This window comes from Microcebus murinus, chromosome 13 (assembly GCF_040939455.1).
Source record: "Microcebus murinus isolate Inina chromosome 13, M.murinus_Inina_mat1.0, whole genome shotgun sequence".
Classification (NCBI taxonomy): domain Eukaryota; kingdom Metazoa; phylum Chordata; class Mammalia; order Primates; family Cheirogaleidae; genus Microcebus; species Microcebus murinus.
Genome location: NC_134116.1, coordinates 20727004 through 20740610, shown reverse-complemented (window position 1 = coordinate 20740610; position 13607 = coordinate 20727004). Strand labels below are relative to the sequence as shown.

Sequence of the window (13607 nt, the reverse complement as noted above, 5' to 3'; positions counted from 1 at the left end):
GATACACATTTTCATTATATGTCTTCAATGTAATTTGTACTCTTTCACGTAAAGTCCCCCTTTTTTGCTGTTTGTTTTTGACTTAAATTCTAATTTATCTGCTATTAAGATTATAAACTAAATGTTATTTGCATTTGCCTGGTAAAACTTTGACCATAGTTTTATTTTCAGCTTTTTTGAATCATTTTGTTCCAGGTGTGTCTCTTTCACAGAGTTTGGTTTTATTTTGTGATCCAATATGAAATTCTTTTAAATAGGTGAGTTAAACACATTTACATTTATTGATATGACAGATGTTTGGTCTATACTCTGTCATTCTATTTTGCTGATCTTTTTGCTATTTGGCCTGTAGTATTTTGTGTATTATCCCAATATTTAGGAAGGTTTGCATTTTTGTACGGGATTATTTTTATAGTTTTATTAACTTAGCATTCTTTCTTTGGCAACATTCATTGGTTTCTTGGCATGAGGAACAATTTCGTGTGCTTCCTCCTTTTCCTTAAATTTGTTAAGGAAGTTCTGTTTAGGATTTGCCTTTGTAATATTACTCAACTTTAATAGTGGCTGATGTTTTCTGAGTGCTTCAGCTGCAGTAGGTGGGAATGAATGAATGAACTTACCCTCTCATTCTTTCCCCTTTCTTCTCCCATGTTTTGTTAGCTGTATCCCTTCTGCACTGTCAGGACACACATTCTGCTCTGTCACTGTAATTCCTGCTTTGTGTCAGTCCTGGCTCTAGATGAAATAGAGTCAGTGTGTACTGGCCCTCCTTGGCCGTGGTTTCTCTAGCCATCTCTAGGTGAGTTCAACCTATAGTAGTTCCTTTTCCTCAAGGAGGTCCTGGGAGAATTTTCCCTGATTTCTTCTATGTTCAAAACAGTTTACCTTTTATACTTGCAGGATGGATTGGCTGGATAGTAAAGCTCTTTGCTCACATCTTTCTATATACCTTTTAGTTATTGCTCCATTCTCTTCTGGGACTGACTTTTGCTGTGAAAAATCTGGTGCCAGGTTATTTTTGGCCTGGCCACCCAAAGAGCCTCTATCTTCAAGTCTGGTAATGATGCTGGGATGCGTCTTAGTGTTGACCATCCTCAGCCAGTCTGTCCTGGCACCTGCTGTGCCTTTTCAGTCTGTAGATTCATCTTTCACTTCAGGAATGTTTTCTTACATTTAATCTGTTTCGTTCTCTTCTATTGGTTTGGTTTTATGCATAAAAGTTATACATGGATTATATTTCCTTTGCCTGTCACCTTTAGCTGTAATGTTTTCTATAGTCCTTTTGAACTATTTCCATTTCATTTTGTTAGGTCCTTAATTTTTTTCCATTTCATCTTTCTTGTGTGCCTTCTCATTTCACCTCTGCATCTATGATAGTTTTGATTTGTTCTTTTTTTTCTTGAGTTCTTACTGCTCACATTTTTATCTCTCCCTTGTCTCATGATCTCTTTCCTGAGTTCTGATTCTGCTTTGCGATTATCCCAGAATTTTCATGAATTCTTTGGCTGTTGTTTTTCTGATGTAAGTTTGGGCTGTTTTCTGAAGTAAGTTTTTGTGTTCTTTTCCTGATGTAATTTAGAAATAAATATCTTTTAACTGATGCTGTTTTTGAATAATTGGATCACTCTGCCTTAGTTATTTGTGGGGACATTCCTTCGTGTGTGTGTGTGTGTGTGTGTGTGTGTGTGTGTGTGTGTGTGTGTGAGAGAGAGAGAGAGAGAGAGAGTGAGTGTGTGTGTGTGTGTGTGAGGGGGTGCTGGGGCCAGGACAGGTTTCTGTGTGACGATATTCTTTGCTTCACTATTTCCATACACGTTCTGCTTCCTGCTAAGATGGCTTTCCCGTGTAGCCCCACCCTTCTGCTTCTCTGAACCCAACCGTGGCCAGATCATCTGCTGCCAACCCTGCTCGCCCCTCTGCCACCTGCTTAACTGCACCAAAGGCATGTATCTTTTGCACTTCAGAGTGAGACCTCACCTTCAGGGCGCATATAGTTGCTGCTCTTCTCTGGGACCTGCTGCCTGGGGCTGCTCAGCCATTCTTGTCTCACGGTGTCCTCTTCCTTTCCCATCCCAGTGAGGCCTGTGCTTTACCTCTACCATGTCTGCTCCTTATCCTTGTACTATGCAAAGGATACAGGTTGTCACTTTGGGGTGAGCCCATACTCATAGGAAGTGTATTTTGTTGGCATTGTCTGTGATCTTTTACCACTGGGCCTTCTGTTCCCCTCTCATCTTGGATCCATGCTGATATTAGCAGCTTTTAGGAGCCTTTTGTAGTTTCTTTATTATCGTTTTGCTAAAAATGGAGTTTGTAGGCTTCCCCCTGCCTGTTTGCCATGTTTCTTTTGTATGATATCCAGGAGGAGAATGTCAGTGTTCCATTGAGCACATTTCTATTGGAGGTCTGTTGTCTGATATATTGGACTCTTTAAAAGGATCTCTAAGGTCCATATGGAATAGACCTTCAGGAGAATAGGGGGGAGCCAGGAACATATGTTAAGAGGGTGCTGTTGTGATTTCGCTGTGTTAATGGTGGCCTGCATCACACTGGTAACTGTGAGAATGTGGCTATATTTTGAAGGGAAGCTGCCTTAGGACTTGCTAATGGATTGGTGGGGTGAAAGGAGGAGAGTCACTTGCAGCTGTCTGTGCATTTCTGTCTTTCAGGTGCTTCTCTGTGTTGGGTAGCTCAGGGTGGGCTTTAAGTGGGTAGGACCTGTTCACAGGAAGATGCCCCCTAGGCCACTTGTCCAGCTGCCAAGAGGAGTAACACTTTTAGAGTCCTTTGGTATACTGAACTTCTCCGTGGGACCACTTTTTCCTTTTTGGTTCCAGGTCTGTCTGAGAGGTCCGCTCCACCTTGGGCTCTGCTCCACCTCTTCCTGGTCCCAGCAGCCATGGCAGGGCCCCTCCCCAGGCACACCTTTCACTGTCTAGACCCTGGTTCTTGGCCCTGGTTGGAGTTAATGGCAAGCTAGCTCCCTGATACACAAGGGCTAGAACCCCCCAGCCATCTCTCTGTCACCTCACAGGCTGTCCTGGTGATTGTCTGATAGCTATTCCTTGCCCAACTGAGGGTTCTTGGCCAAAAAGAATGGCTTCTGGATCTGCCAGGGCCTCTTTCAGTGTGTGTACACATCATGGTTCTCTTTGCTTAGGTTTATTTATTGTTTTTTGTTTATTTTTTATTTTTGAGACAGAGTCTCACTTTGTTGCCCAGGCTAGAGTGAGTGCCATGGCATCAGCCTAGCTCACAGCAACCTCAATCTCCTGGGCTCAAGCAGTCCTGCTGCCTCAGCCTCCCGAGTAGCTAGGACTACAGACATGCGCTACCATGCCCAGCTAATATTTTGTGTATATATATATTTTTAGTTGGTCAATTAATTTCTTTCTATTTTTAGTAGAGACAGGGTCTCGCTTAGGCTGGTTTCAAACTCCTGACCTCTAGCAATCCGTCCACCTCGGCCTCCCAGAGTGCTAGGATTACAGGGCGTGAGCCACCACGCCCAGCCTATTTATTGTTAAGAGGATCCACTTCCTTACTCTTTTCCAGAAATTTATCTAAATTTCTGGTGTGCTGTTTCAGTGCTGCCATGGTTATATTATTTTTTATTTTTATCATTTCTGTTGGAAAGAGGGTGGGCAAACTTCTGTCTTTACTATTTGCTATCTCTAGCTGGTTGTTCCCATTGCTTCTTAAGAATGTGAGGGGGATATGGAAGGAAAATAATTTGGGGATAGATATTTTAGATTCAGAGGTTAGAAAATGAATTAGCTAATATATAATATGAACTTTGTCCAGGGCTGTAATATTTCTGGTTTATTCTGCTTTTCACAGCTGTTCAGTTATGGTGATGGGATAAACACAATTGGGTGTCATTTGTTTTTTTAAGATTCTCCCTTAGAGTGTGGAGTCTGAGAAAATATAATTAAAGATGATCTGTCTAGTTTATTTCCATGAGAAGTCTTACATCATCCATATTTGTTTCCAGTCAGTTACCTGCAATCATGTGAAGACAGAAAACAACATATAATTTCACATTTTTGTCTTACATTGGGAAAAATACGTCTACCTTAAATTTTAATAAAAATATAAAAGAGTGCTTTGGGGAGATACATTTAAGAATGAAAACATGTTTTTAATGTAGAGTTTGTGCAAAATTGTGTATATTGAAATAGTCTCCCCTTGTATTCCTTCAAGGCATAGTTCCTTACTCTAGGCTATGACATAAGTGTTGTGTTAATTGTAAAGTTAAACCTCCCTACTACTTATGATGGTTTTATTTGTGTACTAAATTGAAAAGTATTTTATGATGTCTCTATGGATTAGGGTCAAAGTAATATTTAATGTTTTATATTAATATTTAATATTAATGCATTGAGACAGGAATTAGACTACCCCTGCCATATGGGCCAAAAGTAGAATTGGTTCATTTTTCTGTGTAATGCAGGCTAACTAAATTTGTTAGTCTTCCTCTAATGCCTTTTTACACTCCTTCCTTCCTTAGCTGTTGCTAAGATGAATGTTTAAGCATGTTATCCAGACCGCTGTCTTTTTACAGTGACATGCATTTTCATAAAAACTAGAATTTGAATCCAACAATCTACTATTTGGGTTGCCTATCTAGGGAGAACATTGAGAAAAATCTGTGTATGGGCTTCTCAGTCACCCCCAGATTTTGTGATTCAGTAAGAAGACACACAGGACTCAGTGTATAGTTGTATCCAGAGCTAAGATTTATTCCAGAGGAAGAATACAAAGCAAAGTTAGCACAGGGAACAGGTGCAAGGGGGTGAATCTTGAGGAAAACAGGCCAAGGATTCCAAGAGTCCTCTTTCCCTGTGATGTCACCCAGGACAAGCTTAACTTTTTAAGCAATGAGAAATTCTACAAGACATGTGAAATGTTGTTTACCAGGGAACTTGTTAGAGATGCAGCATCCAGAGTTTTTACTGGGAACTAATCACTAGGTACCTTCTGCCTAGCCCATACCAAATTCCAGACTTCCATAAGGAAAGATGTTTAGCATAAACCATATGCTTTGGACAGTCTGTTCAGGCATAGTGAGCCATTCTTATCAGGGAATGTTGGGAATACTCCAGAAATCCAACTTCCCAAACACTAGCCAGGGGCCAACCTTGTCAGTAGTCCTATCTAGAGGATATTAGATATCCAGATGTCTTGTATTTTCTAAATATTTAAAATATTCTAAAATAAAAGATATAATGTGGATTATCACCAGATTTCTCATACTAGAACTATATGTATTATATTTTGTGTTTTGATTTACACTTTAAAAACAAAAATTAGGTTTGTATCAGTTGGTGTTGGAGCCTGTGGCTATCCCAGTCCTTCTGATTGCCGACGGTTCCTCTGGCTCCCTTTCTAACTCTGAGAGTCTTCTGCACTGTCAGCCCATGACTGACTATGCAGATTTTCTTTGCCACTGTCTCTTTCCTATGTGACAGTCACTTCAGTCTTAGTGTAGTGGTAAGATTGCTCTGTATAAAGTGCTGATGTTAAAATACCTAGAGGGTGTGGGGCAGGCGTCCTCAAACTATGGCCCATGGGCCACATGCCGCCTGCCTAGGACACCGGGTGTTTTTGCCACCGTTGCCTTGTCATGCTTAGCCCCTGACTCGTTCTGGGCCACAGTGCGCACTTTCCAACGGTCTGAGGGACAGTGAACTGGCCCCGTTTAAAAAGTTTGGGGACCCCTGGTGTGGGGAGACGGTGTGGGGAGACAGTGTGGGAGGGCAGGTAAACAGCAGTGACTCTTGTTGAATGGGAATGATAAGCTACCTAAACTCAGCCTTAATTATTATGCCTTTGTAAATTTTTGAATAAAATCATTAAGGTGATATCATTTAGGCTTTTGGCACTGATGGCAAAAGAGTGAAGGGGTTGGGGAGGATGACTTTAGGATCAATTTTGCAGGACAAGTAAAGGCAACCAATTGTAATTTCCTTTAACAGTATTATCTTAAACATATTTTGACAGCTATTCAGGATTATGAAACTGCTCAGGAACACAATGAAAATGATCAGCAGATTCGGGAAGGTCTAGAGAAAGCACAAAGATTATTGAAACAGTCGCAGAAACGAGATTATTATAAAATCTTGGGAGTAAAAAGGTGAATTATTAATTTAAAACTTGCACTGCTATTTTTAATCAACTGTTCTAAAGCTAATAACTGCTCTTTTTTCTTCTCTGATTTTTTTTTACATATGTAATTTCAGTTATACATATTAAACGCTAACAATCTTTAACATCATACAGCTATTTTGATTATGTTATAGGCAGACCTCTTTGGTAGAGACTAATAATGCAACAATAGAGAATTAGTAGTTGGTGACAAAGATAGGACACTGTAGCATGAACAGGTCCTAGGTCTGGATTTTTTAAGAAGTGTAGAGAGGTAGGAGTGACCTTTCTTTCAGTTGGAGTGGGAGAGGGAATGAGCCTTCTCTAAGCCTAAAAGTAAAGTAGTATTTTATAATTATTTTGCAGGCACTGGGAAGTATATCATTTATTTGGTATATGTTTTTATATAAGATCTACCTTCCCTATCAAGCTTTCAGTCAAATGTCTGAAACTTTATTCCTGCTAATATTAAGTAAGCTAATGAAGAAGCAAAATTGAAAGTGGGATTCAAAGAGTCAAAGTATCTTTTTAAAGGCCAAGAATTAAATCATGGTAATTTGGGAATTCAGAGTTAAAAGATTTCATCTATGTGAATTTTTTAAAGGAGAAAATTATAAAGATCAAGAGTACTTTATTTTAGCCCCAATAATCTTAAAAGAAACCTGATCAGCTTTACTGATTATCCAGTACTGGCTGCCAAATCTTTGACCTTTGATACCATTGGAACTATTAGAAAAAACAGGTTGTTAATGGCCAGTGGGATCTTAATTGGCTTTTCTAAGTTTTATGGCCCTTTTGTTGGATATGTCTTAACTATTTATTATTAATTTTTATCATCTCTCAGAAATGCTAAAAAGCAAGAAATCATTAAAGCATATCGAAAATTAGCACTGCAGTGGCACCCAGATAACTTCCAGAATGAAGAAGAAAAGAAAAAAGCTGAGAAAAAGTTCATTGACATAGCAGCTGCTAAAGAAGTCCTTTCTGATCCAGGTATTGTTTACCTTTATCATCTTTCTCTTCTCTTGAGATAGTGGAACTGGTGACTTATTAGCTCTTACTCCTTTGACCCATCGTAGAGGCAGCGTCAGAGGTAGAGGGTGGAGAGCATGGTGGGTTGTCCCCATGGGACTATTGGATAGTGAGGGCTGGTGACTGGTCCTTGGCCTTGCAGCTTCAGAACTCCAGTTTTATGCCTGTCCTCGTCCAACTCTGGGGACACTCACGTGTGTGATACAGTGAGAAGACCATCAAATGTGGAATCAGAAAACCTGAGTCTGAATCTTTTTTCTATTTGGACAAGTTTTTAGAACTTTCTTGGTTCTCAGTTTTTTCGCCACCTGTGGTATGAAAAGCACACAACACCGAGGATAACACAGTATCTTCCAGGTTTCTTCCAACTTCACAGTCAATAATGAATTCTCTCACCAAACTCACAGGAGCTTGATGAGGAAACCAGCATGCCAGGCTGCACTGCTCGGTGGGGAGAAGAGCAGATAGCCAGCCCAGGCCTGCCATATCTTGTGAATGTGTTCACCAGGGATCTTGCCCCAGATCCAATGATCATTAGTTTGACTGACTGATATATGTGATCGTTTGTCAAACACTAATATGGCCTGGAAAGTAAGAGGAAGACAGGCTAAGAATTGAGGTAATATTGGAAAAGCTTTGCTATTGCTGGAGGGAATTGAATGTTAAGCTGATACTGCTTTTTTGTGGCCGTCCATGTCCATGGTAGCAGAAGCTCTGATTTGAGTTAGACAAATTCAACAAAAAGAGAAGAAATCAAGTTTTATTCCTATTTGGCAAATCTTTTTAAAGTACCTATTTATGTTATGGAATTGAAGTTTAATAATCCTTTGTTCTCAGGTAATTTATAATCCAGTAAGAGAGACAGAAATGTACTTCCCTTTTTAGGTAGTGTAAGATACATACTGTCTTGTTATTCAGCAAATATTGAGTGTTTATGATATCCCTTGAACAGTTCGATCCTCTTGTCCTGCGTAATGCCCAGGTGGGGCAGCTCCATCCGACTGGGAGTCTGGAATCTTAGGGGAAGGGCACTCTTCAGCTGGGCTTTAAGGTAGCAGGGAGGCAACTGGCACAAACACATGCACTGAGAAAAAACTGCAGGTTTGTTTTCCTGGCTCCTGTTCTTATTTTCAGGATGAACTCTCTTCTTCTAAGTGCTCTAAAGACATTAGCTCTTTCTTCCGATCCCCGCGGCAGTCCTCATTGCCCACTTCTCTCACGTGTCTGCATTGTCTTCTCTGCTCAGGGCTGAGAGGCCCAGCAGTGGGGGCGTCAATCACACAAGTGAGCAGGAAAGGTGAGCCTCCTAGAGTTGTAGGTTATGGGGGCCTCTCTCCCCTCATGTCTGAAGCACTTAGTGCTGTTGAGATTGAATAGTGAGACTCTAGAAAGCTCATTAGATGCTTGGTGGGTTGATGAGGTCATTGCCTGGCAGACCTCATTTTGGGCGGTTAGGGTGATGATGTGGCTGTATTATTTGGAAGAGTATGACTTTTGGAGGTCTCTTTCTCTGGAATTATTTTTCCTAAGAATTCCTGGAACAGTTATCAAGCTTGGGTAGTTTTTTCTAAGGTGAGATTTAAGGGCCTGAATTTCAATGAAGACCTATTTTTAACCCTGAACCTCACCCACTTAAGTGTGACTGGTGTTTCTTTAGTCTGTTCCTTCAGAGTGGGAATGGGAGAGCCTGGATTTTTGAATATCAGGCCCAACTGTTTTGATAACTAAAAAGTAAACCTAATCCCTGTCCCCAACACCTTAGTTATTTCCTGTGTCTTAATTTGTTGGTTTCTTTCTAGAAATGAGGAAGAAGTTTGACGATGGAGAAGATCCCCTGGATGCAGAGAGCCAACAAGGAGGTGGTGGCAACCCTTTCCACAGAAGCTGGAACTCATGGCAAGGGTTCAACCCCTTTAGCTCAGGCGGACCATTTAGATTTAAATTCCACTTCAATTAAACCAACTGTTTTTCTGCTCTTCTTAATTTTTTTAAAGATTAAAAACAAAGAAACCTTGTTCTGGGATCCTAATGAAAAAAAAATCTCAAATCTTTCAGTTTGTCCATAACCAAAGAGTTATTTTAATAGGAAAAAATCTGTTCTTATCCATGTTAGATTTAAGGTTGATGGATTTGCAAAGGCAGAGAGGCGAGGAATGGCTGTTTCTGACAAAGCAGCCTGTATACATTTAGGAATGTCTGGAAGTGGTCTGAGGCAGGCTCTCCTGTGGAAGTGCTACTGCTGTCTGTATTTTCCTACACTGGAGCATTCCTCTCAGTGTAGACATTCTTCTGTTCCCAGCCTTGCCATAGCAAGTCAGTGCCTACGTGTATAAGCAGGAGCTGTAATCTTTATGAGACTTGGTTATGTTTCAAAATGCTTAAAGACAATATGAACATTTTGAACTGTATGTTCTTAGGGACAAGAATGCAAGTTAAGTCTTTACATGCATTTACACCGCTGCTAGTGTCAACATGGCTATCACTGAAGGAAGGGGCAGAGTCCATCTTTCAGAAGACCTGCCACCAAATGATAGTTGATATATCCAAGTTTAGACTTTGGATTGATGTTAAACATATATATTTTTTTGTTTAGTACATGGAGAATACTGAAAACCACTTAACTTGAATTTAAGTATAAATACTTATGGGCCCTTTTAATATTAAACACAAATTAAAATTAATATGTAAATAGGTTCAGATAATAGTGGTATTATTTAAAATAATATTGCAGATTGAAATACTTTTTAAACAACTGAAGTTCTGGGTTGTTATATAGAATTTCCTGTAACAGGATTGGCTTAGAAATGTAAAGTTGCTCAGTCAACATAAACACACACAGAATGCCACGTTTACTCCTCTTAATAGAGTGGGGCAGCTTCTCCTCCTGTATCTGGGCCTGACCACCTGGACTGCAGTGACTCCCATGTGGGACCTGTTGCTAGTGTGTGTGAAACAACAGATCTGCTTCTCTAACAGACCTTGATGCCGCTAGATGTTCTCCTGCCTAGAAGAAAATACAGGCTTGCAAATTTAGTCAGCTCTGGCTATATCATTTCATTTAATAAGATGGCATCTCTTGAGATACCTTTTAAGAAGATAACTATTTAAGAAGCAAACTATTTAGTCTTATATGCTGGATAATTTTGGCCCTAAAAAATGTGTTACTTTAATCGAGAACATCGAATATTTATGGAACTATTGATGATGCATTTAAAATCTGAGCCAAATACTTTTGATAAGAATTACTACCTTTATTCTCAAAGATTTTTGGTTTTGCCCTGAACCATTTTAAGCAGTAAAGAGTCTAATTTATTTTTATGAAATCAAGCATTTTAATTCATTGTGGGAGGCATATTGACCACAACCATCTACAGCAGCCAAGCACAGGTCATTTTCTTCTACAGTCATATCCTGAAACATATGTGGAAAGATCTTTTTTAACTGAGGGACAAAATAAATCACATAGTTGAACTGAGCAAAACACTTAAGTGCTTTTTGCTATTTAGGAGTCTATTTCCTACCAATAAACTTAACAATGCATTTTGAAAACTAGCGAACAGCTTGCAGCTTTCATTCTGTTTTAGTGTCTCAATTCAAGCCAGTGTGAAAATAATTTCCAAGGTAAATTCATTTTTGTCTACTCTTTACTCTTAGTAATCTCATTACTTCCCTAGTTATATAAGCAATATTTTTTTCAATCTGGTTCCTTTTGTATGTGATGTCCCTGTAAATTCTTTGGACCACAGTAAAGAATTTTCACACAGAACCAGATAAAAGGAAATATCAAGTCACTTACCCTTCCACTTAGAGGAGAGGATGAAAGTTGCCAACAAGAAGGAGCCAGAGGGTGTTTGGGATGGTTGAGGGCCAGGCCACACGGGAGACATGTCCAGGGCCTCACTGCCTGCCACCTGCCACCTGGAGGCTTGTGTATATTTTCATTTCTTCGCTAGTAATCACCATAATTTCTATCCCTAAAGTCTTACCATGGAGTTAGACAACTGAAATGTGCAGATAGTTGCTTGCCTGTTTTAGTGAAGAGAAAGAAACTCTGGTGCCACGTGCCAACGTCATGGAAGGAAATGAATTCCCTGCAATCTGTTGTTTTGTGATTAACGAAGAAAGTAACGACCTTTGAGTGCCAGCCTTGACATCCATCAGCAATCTTTTGGTGTTCACCCAAATGGAAAGATGGTCACTCAGTGCTTCTTTACAGAGAGAAAAATCCTGGATGTGTAAAGGGATAGAATAGTCTTTCCTCCTGCCTGACACAGGAGATGATTGTGCAGTGTAAAGCATACTACTAAAAGGGCATTTTACTTTTTTGGGTGGGCTGCTTTCACTTTTCTTTGGGGATTGCAGGTACCAGGCAATCCCGTGGCTCTTTCAGGAAAAGTAAAATCAGGCCACCCTAGCCTTAGCTATATTGTTAAACTCTGCCCTTCTTTTGTGGTGACCTCCACAAGTCACCAAAAAGTCACAGCAAGAAGTATTAAACACATCAGCCTAGAAGCATTGTATTAATAAAACTGTTATACAAAGGGAGACTAAATTTAATTCCTGTTCTGAAAGTTTGTGTTTTACCATGAATAGATGAAAACTGGAAAACAATTTCAATAGTAATGTGAATTGGATATAACAATACTAATTTTAAAATGACTCAGTCAGTATTAAAAGTCTATTTTAAATCAGTATGAAGACAGATTTTTGGAGCTCTGATAATGGAATCTAAAAACTATCCATTTTTTTATTTTTAAAAGAAAAATATAACATAACTAGGTTGAAAAGGTGGCCAATAAAATCACAACTTGAAATTGACACCATTTTGTTCTCATGGTGGATAATGAAAAATTTCACCTTAAAGGCATGAAATTGGTGAGAAGTCGTATTTGACATTTACCATGAAAAGCGCACAAGATGTGTAAGTTAAAAATGGCTCCTCAGGTCTGTATTGGAGCCAACTGCCTTACAGATACAGGGCACTGGTGATGGGCCTTGCAGGTTTTCATTGAGTACAAATCAATGAGATAACCTAGAGAAATTCATGTACCTTTGCTGAATGTAGCTGACTTTTCCATGTTTATAAAGGAGGAAGGCAAATGCTAATTTGTCAATAATATCCTTTTCCTAAATCAGATCATTCCTTTCTCAGTAGCAGTTTATACTGTAATTTCCAATGATGTTAAGAGGTGGGGGTTATTTGGGTTTTTGTTTACAGATGATCTCATTTGCTGAATGATTTAAAAGTAAGATTAGCCACTGCGTGGCTTTGTGTATAGTAGCAGGTTTTGTTGCATTTGTCTGTGGCTGAAACAATTACCTGCAGTGGAAAGCAGAGGATGGAGGTAAAAATTTGGGATGTCTGATAAATCAAAATATTACTCTTACCATAAGCTTATCATTTGTTTTGAATGGGACAAGACTAAGTAACTTAATCCATCTCAATTTAGTGTTTTAATAAAAAAGGAACCTAATATTATTTGAAATGGGTCTCAGACATGTCTACAAATATGGGTACTATTTTTATGCCCGTGTATTTTCACATTTAATAAAAATATTTATGGTCATATCAGTACTTGCTTTTGATTCATTTTTCGTCTTTGAGTGTAAAACATTTGAAGAAAGTCCACCTTAGGAGAAATCTATTTTCACCCAAAATCAGTGACTGAGGTGACAAAAGGATTCCCCTTTAAATGAGTTGATTAAATGAGTTGATCAGGAAGGTCAAAACACAAAAAGCAGAAATGGCTAAAATCTCTTAAGTGCCCAAAGTCCTAGGACAGCTAGGACTTAAAAAAGTGGACCGTTCTTCCATTTCAATACTGTTAAAATCTAACACTTAAATTGGTTTTGTCTTAAATCTTTCCCTTTTATACCCTATTTGTACAATTCAGTTAGGGTCCTGAGGACACCACAGCCTATCACAATCAAATTTCCAGCTACAAACAAAAGTAGCTTTCCTCTCAATTCTATATTCTGTGTATCTTAAAACTCAAGGAGAGATTTATATAGCACTTTTCCGTGACATTAGCAATATGAAAGCCTTAGCCTGAGGATAAACACGGGCCCCTGGCTGCTGGGACCTGGGAGAGGAAGGGAGGTCCGGATCCTGTTCCCAGAGCCTCAGGAGCTCTCGATTAGCAGCAAGCACCAACCCCTCCTCCTTCCCACCCCATCTTAAGGCTTACAGTTCACACCGGAGAGCCCTAAACTCTGCAAACCTCCTGCTGAGCAGATCCTTCCTTTGGAATGGCTGTATGATAAACAGAAGCACAATATGCACATTAATGTATTGCCTCGCACAGGATTCCATCTCTAATGATGCATACAGGAAGACAGCTCTGGTTGCAGTGTGAACACATTTCCGGCCTTCACTTTGGTCTTTTTATTCCTGATCACAGCAGTTGAGTCTTCTGGGACAGGAACCA

At 39.5% G+C, this 13607-nt stretch overlaps 1 protein-coding gene across 1 annotated transcript in view; it reads left to right on the top strand.

Annotated features, from left to right (window-relative positions):
* Positions 1-12751, top strand: part of DNAJC3 (DnaJ heat shock protein family (Hsp40) member C3) — an 88975-nt gene extending 76224 nt beyond the window's left edge. The window contains exons 10-12 of the mRNA XM_076009334.1: positions 6004-6136; positions 6992-7140; positions 8979-12751. Of these exons, the coding sequence (XP_075865449.1) occupies positions 6004-6136; positions 6992-7140; positions 8979-9136 (440 nt within the window). The 3' untranslated portion in view covers positions 9137-12751. The remainder of the gene's footprint in view (positions 1-6003; positions 6137-6991; positions 7141-8978) is intronic.
* Positions 12752-13607: the final 856 nt, after the last annotated feature.